At 50.5% G+C, this 2,170-nt stretch overlaps 1 protein-coding gene across 4 annotated transcripts in view; it reads left to right on the top strand.

Annotated features, from left to right (window-relative positions):
• The window catches only part of PHF21A (PHD finger protein 21A), a 92,645-nt gene that overhangs the window by 84,884 nt on the left and 5,591 nt on the right, over nucleotides 1-2,170 (top strand). For all 4 annotated transcript variants that reach the window (XM_015569521.1, XM_015569522.1, XM_015569519.1 and 1 more), the window contains exons 12-13: nucleotides 879-954; nucleotides 1,333-1,436. In XM_015569521.1, the coding sequence (XP_015425007.1) occupies nucleotides 879-954; nucleotides 1,333-1,436 (180 nt within the window). The remainder of the gene's footprint in view (nucleotides 1-878; nucleotides 955-1,332; nucleotides 1,437-2,170) is intronic.

Here is a 2,170-nt window from a genome sequence, read left to right as displayed (position 1 = left end):
ACTAGGCCATAGGAATTTTTTGGCTCCATTATAGTCTTATGGGCCCACGTAGTATATGTGGTCAGTCATTGATCAGAGCATCGTACGGCACATGACTGTACGGTTAGCGACCCCAGCTGTCCCTCCTCTACTTAGTTTCTGATTTCTTTTTCTCACACACCCATGTATCTTAATGTTGTTATTATAGGTGGTCTCATGTCGCTTTTTTAGAAGTAGGCAAAGTATAAACAAACAAGGTCAGTAGCTCAGCGGACATTGGGATGCTGCTCAAGTCTTTGGAATCTGGTCTGAGAGAATTCTGGCTTTTCCCCTTTTAACCTTGGTCCTCTTCCTGCTGTCGCCTGATGTAGTTATAGGGACAGTTCTCTCCTTGTTCTCTTCCAGTTGCTGCTTTGTGACCCTCTGATCATTTGCCACATGGGGTCTGGATTATATGTGGTATCAGAGTTGAGACATCATTTCCTTGGCCAGGCTGCCTTTCAGGGGCATGGAGCTAAAACTGAGCTAGGCAGCCCGTGTCAGGTCAGGGACGAAGCTGCCCATGGCTGTGGCCACAGTGCCGACCGGCCGCTTATGCTGGTGGTTCTGCCTGTGGGACTCGTCAGGAGCCTGTGATACGAATGAAAAGATAGGAGTGCCCAGCTTCTTTCTCACTCAGGGCCCAAGTAGTTTGGCTGTCCCAGCTTTGTACCTCATTCTCTCGGGCTGGTATCTGGAACTTTACAGTCCAGAAACTGTACAACAGCAATTTGCACCACTGCCCTCATAATCCCGCCTGGATTTGTATCTGCCCGTAGCTGCAGACACCCTTGCTGGTCATTACACAGGGGATGTGTGTTTACCTCCTCCTCAAGGTAAAATTCTAAACATCTTTCCAGATGCTGAAGAAGGAAGAAGCAATCCCGTGGCCTGGAACCTTAGCCATTGTCCATTCCTACATCGCCTACAAAGCAGGTAAAGAGTTACCCGTACGCGCGCTGTGTCATCTTCCCTTGCGTAAAAAAACAAAAGAGTACTGGAAGTAAGTATTTGCTTGGTTTTAAAAAGGAAATTTAACGTTAAAAATGAAAAGCTTCTAGTGACTGAAGTGGAAGATTGTGTAGCACTTTCTTGGGAGGAAGAATGAGAAGTAGATCTTGTTCATATGAAGCCAGGCTGAAGCCCCTGACCATCTTCCTAGCAAGTCTGTGCATGGACAGGGGAAGGGGAGTCCTGTGCACTGGCCGGGGGCTCGGGGAACTTTGGGGAGAATATCTTCTTTGGCAAACATTCTCAACACTGGCCTTTTCCAAGAATTTATTGTTAAAAACAGTTCTTTTTTTTTTTTTTCAGCTAAAGAAGAAGAGAAACAGAAGTTACTTAAATGGAGTTCAGATTTAAAACAGGAACGAGAACAGCTAGAGCAGAAGGTGAAACAGCTCAGCAGTTCTATAAGTGTAAGTGAGCCTCCTGCCTTCGGCGATAAAGCAGACAGAGCTTCCGTGCACATAGCAGCTCCTGCGGCTCCCAGGGCTGGTTCCAGTCCTTTAGCTCTTAACACAGCTGACTGGGGCAGAAGGAAAGCTTGCCTCCAGTTAGAGTTGGCCCTCAAGTACGGGGGCCCGTTGGTATATGGTGCCTTAGCCACGCTCTGGAACAGCCTCTGGGTTTGGGTCTGAGAGCAAGCATTTTCAGTCTCCTGGCCGCAGAGGTAGATTAGAAGCTACAGCCGTGTAGCCACCACCCCGTGCATCCTAAGCATGTTTGGGGGGAGTGTGGAGCCTGACCTGCCAACAGACAGGTGCAGACCAGCCCCGCATCTGCGTCCTTCTAGTCGCCCGAGCTAGTGAGTCCGTCCACCTGGCCCGTCTCTTCCACTCTTTCTTCCCCACCGTGCTGTTTGCGTTTCCAGGTTTTCCTGACCAGCCTGAGGAAGAGGGGTTTCTAGAGACAAGTGTGGAAGTAAATACTGCCCAGCCTGCCGTGTCCAGGTGGGAACGAGAGTTGTACTTGTAACCGAGATTCAGAGGCTCCGCCCGGCGGGCAGGTTCTCTTCCGCTGAGTAGGTGCCTGTCGGAGTGAGGGGGCCTCGCCCTCAGACACTGGGTGGTGTCCCGGACTTGGTGACGGTCGAGCTGTCCCACTCACCTGCTTTCGTCCCTCCCCACCGTCCTCCCCATGGCATGCAGGT

The sequence above is a fragment of the Myotis davidii genome, unplaced genomic scaffold (genome assembly GCF_000327345.1).
Source record: "Myotis davidii unplaced genomic scaffold, ASM32734v1 scaffold265, whole genome shotgun sequence".
In the NCBI taxonomy this organism is placed as follows: Eukaryota; Metazoa; Chordata; class Mammalia; order Chiroptera; family Vespertilionidae; genus Myotis; species Myotis davidii.
The sequence above is the reverse complement of the archived record's forward strand: the minus strand, read 5'-3'. Positions and strand labels throughout refer to the sequence as shown.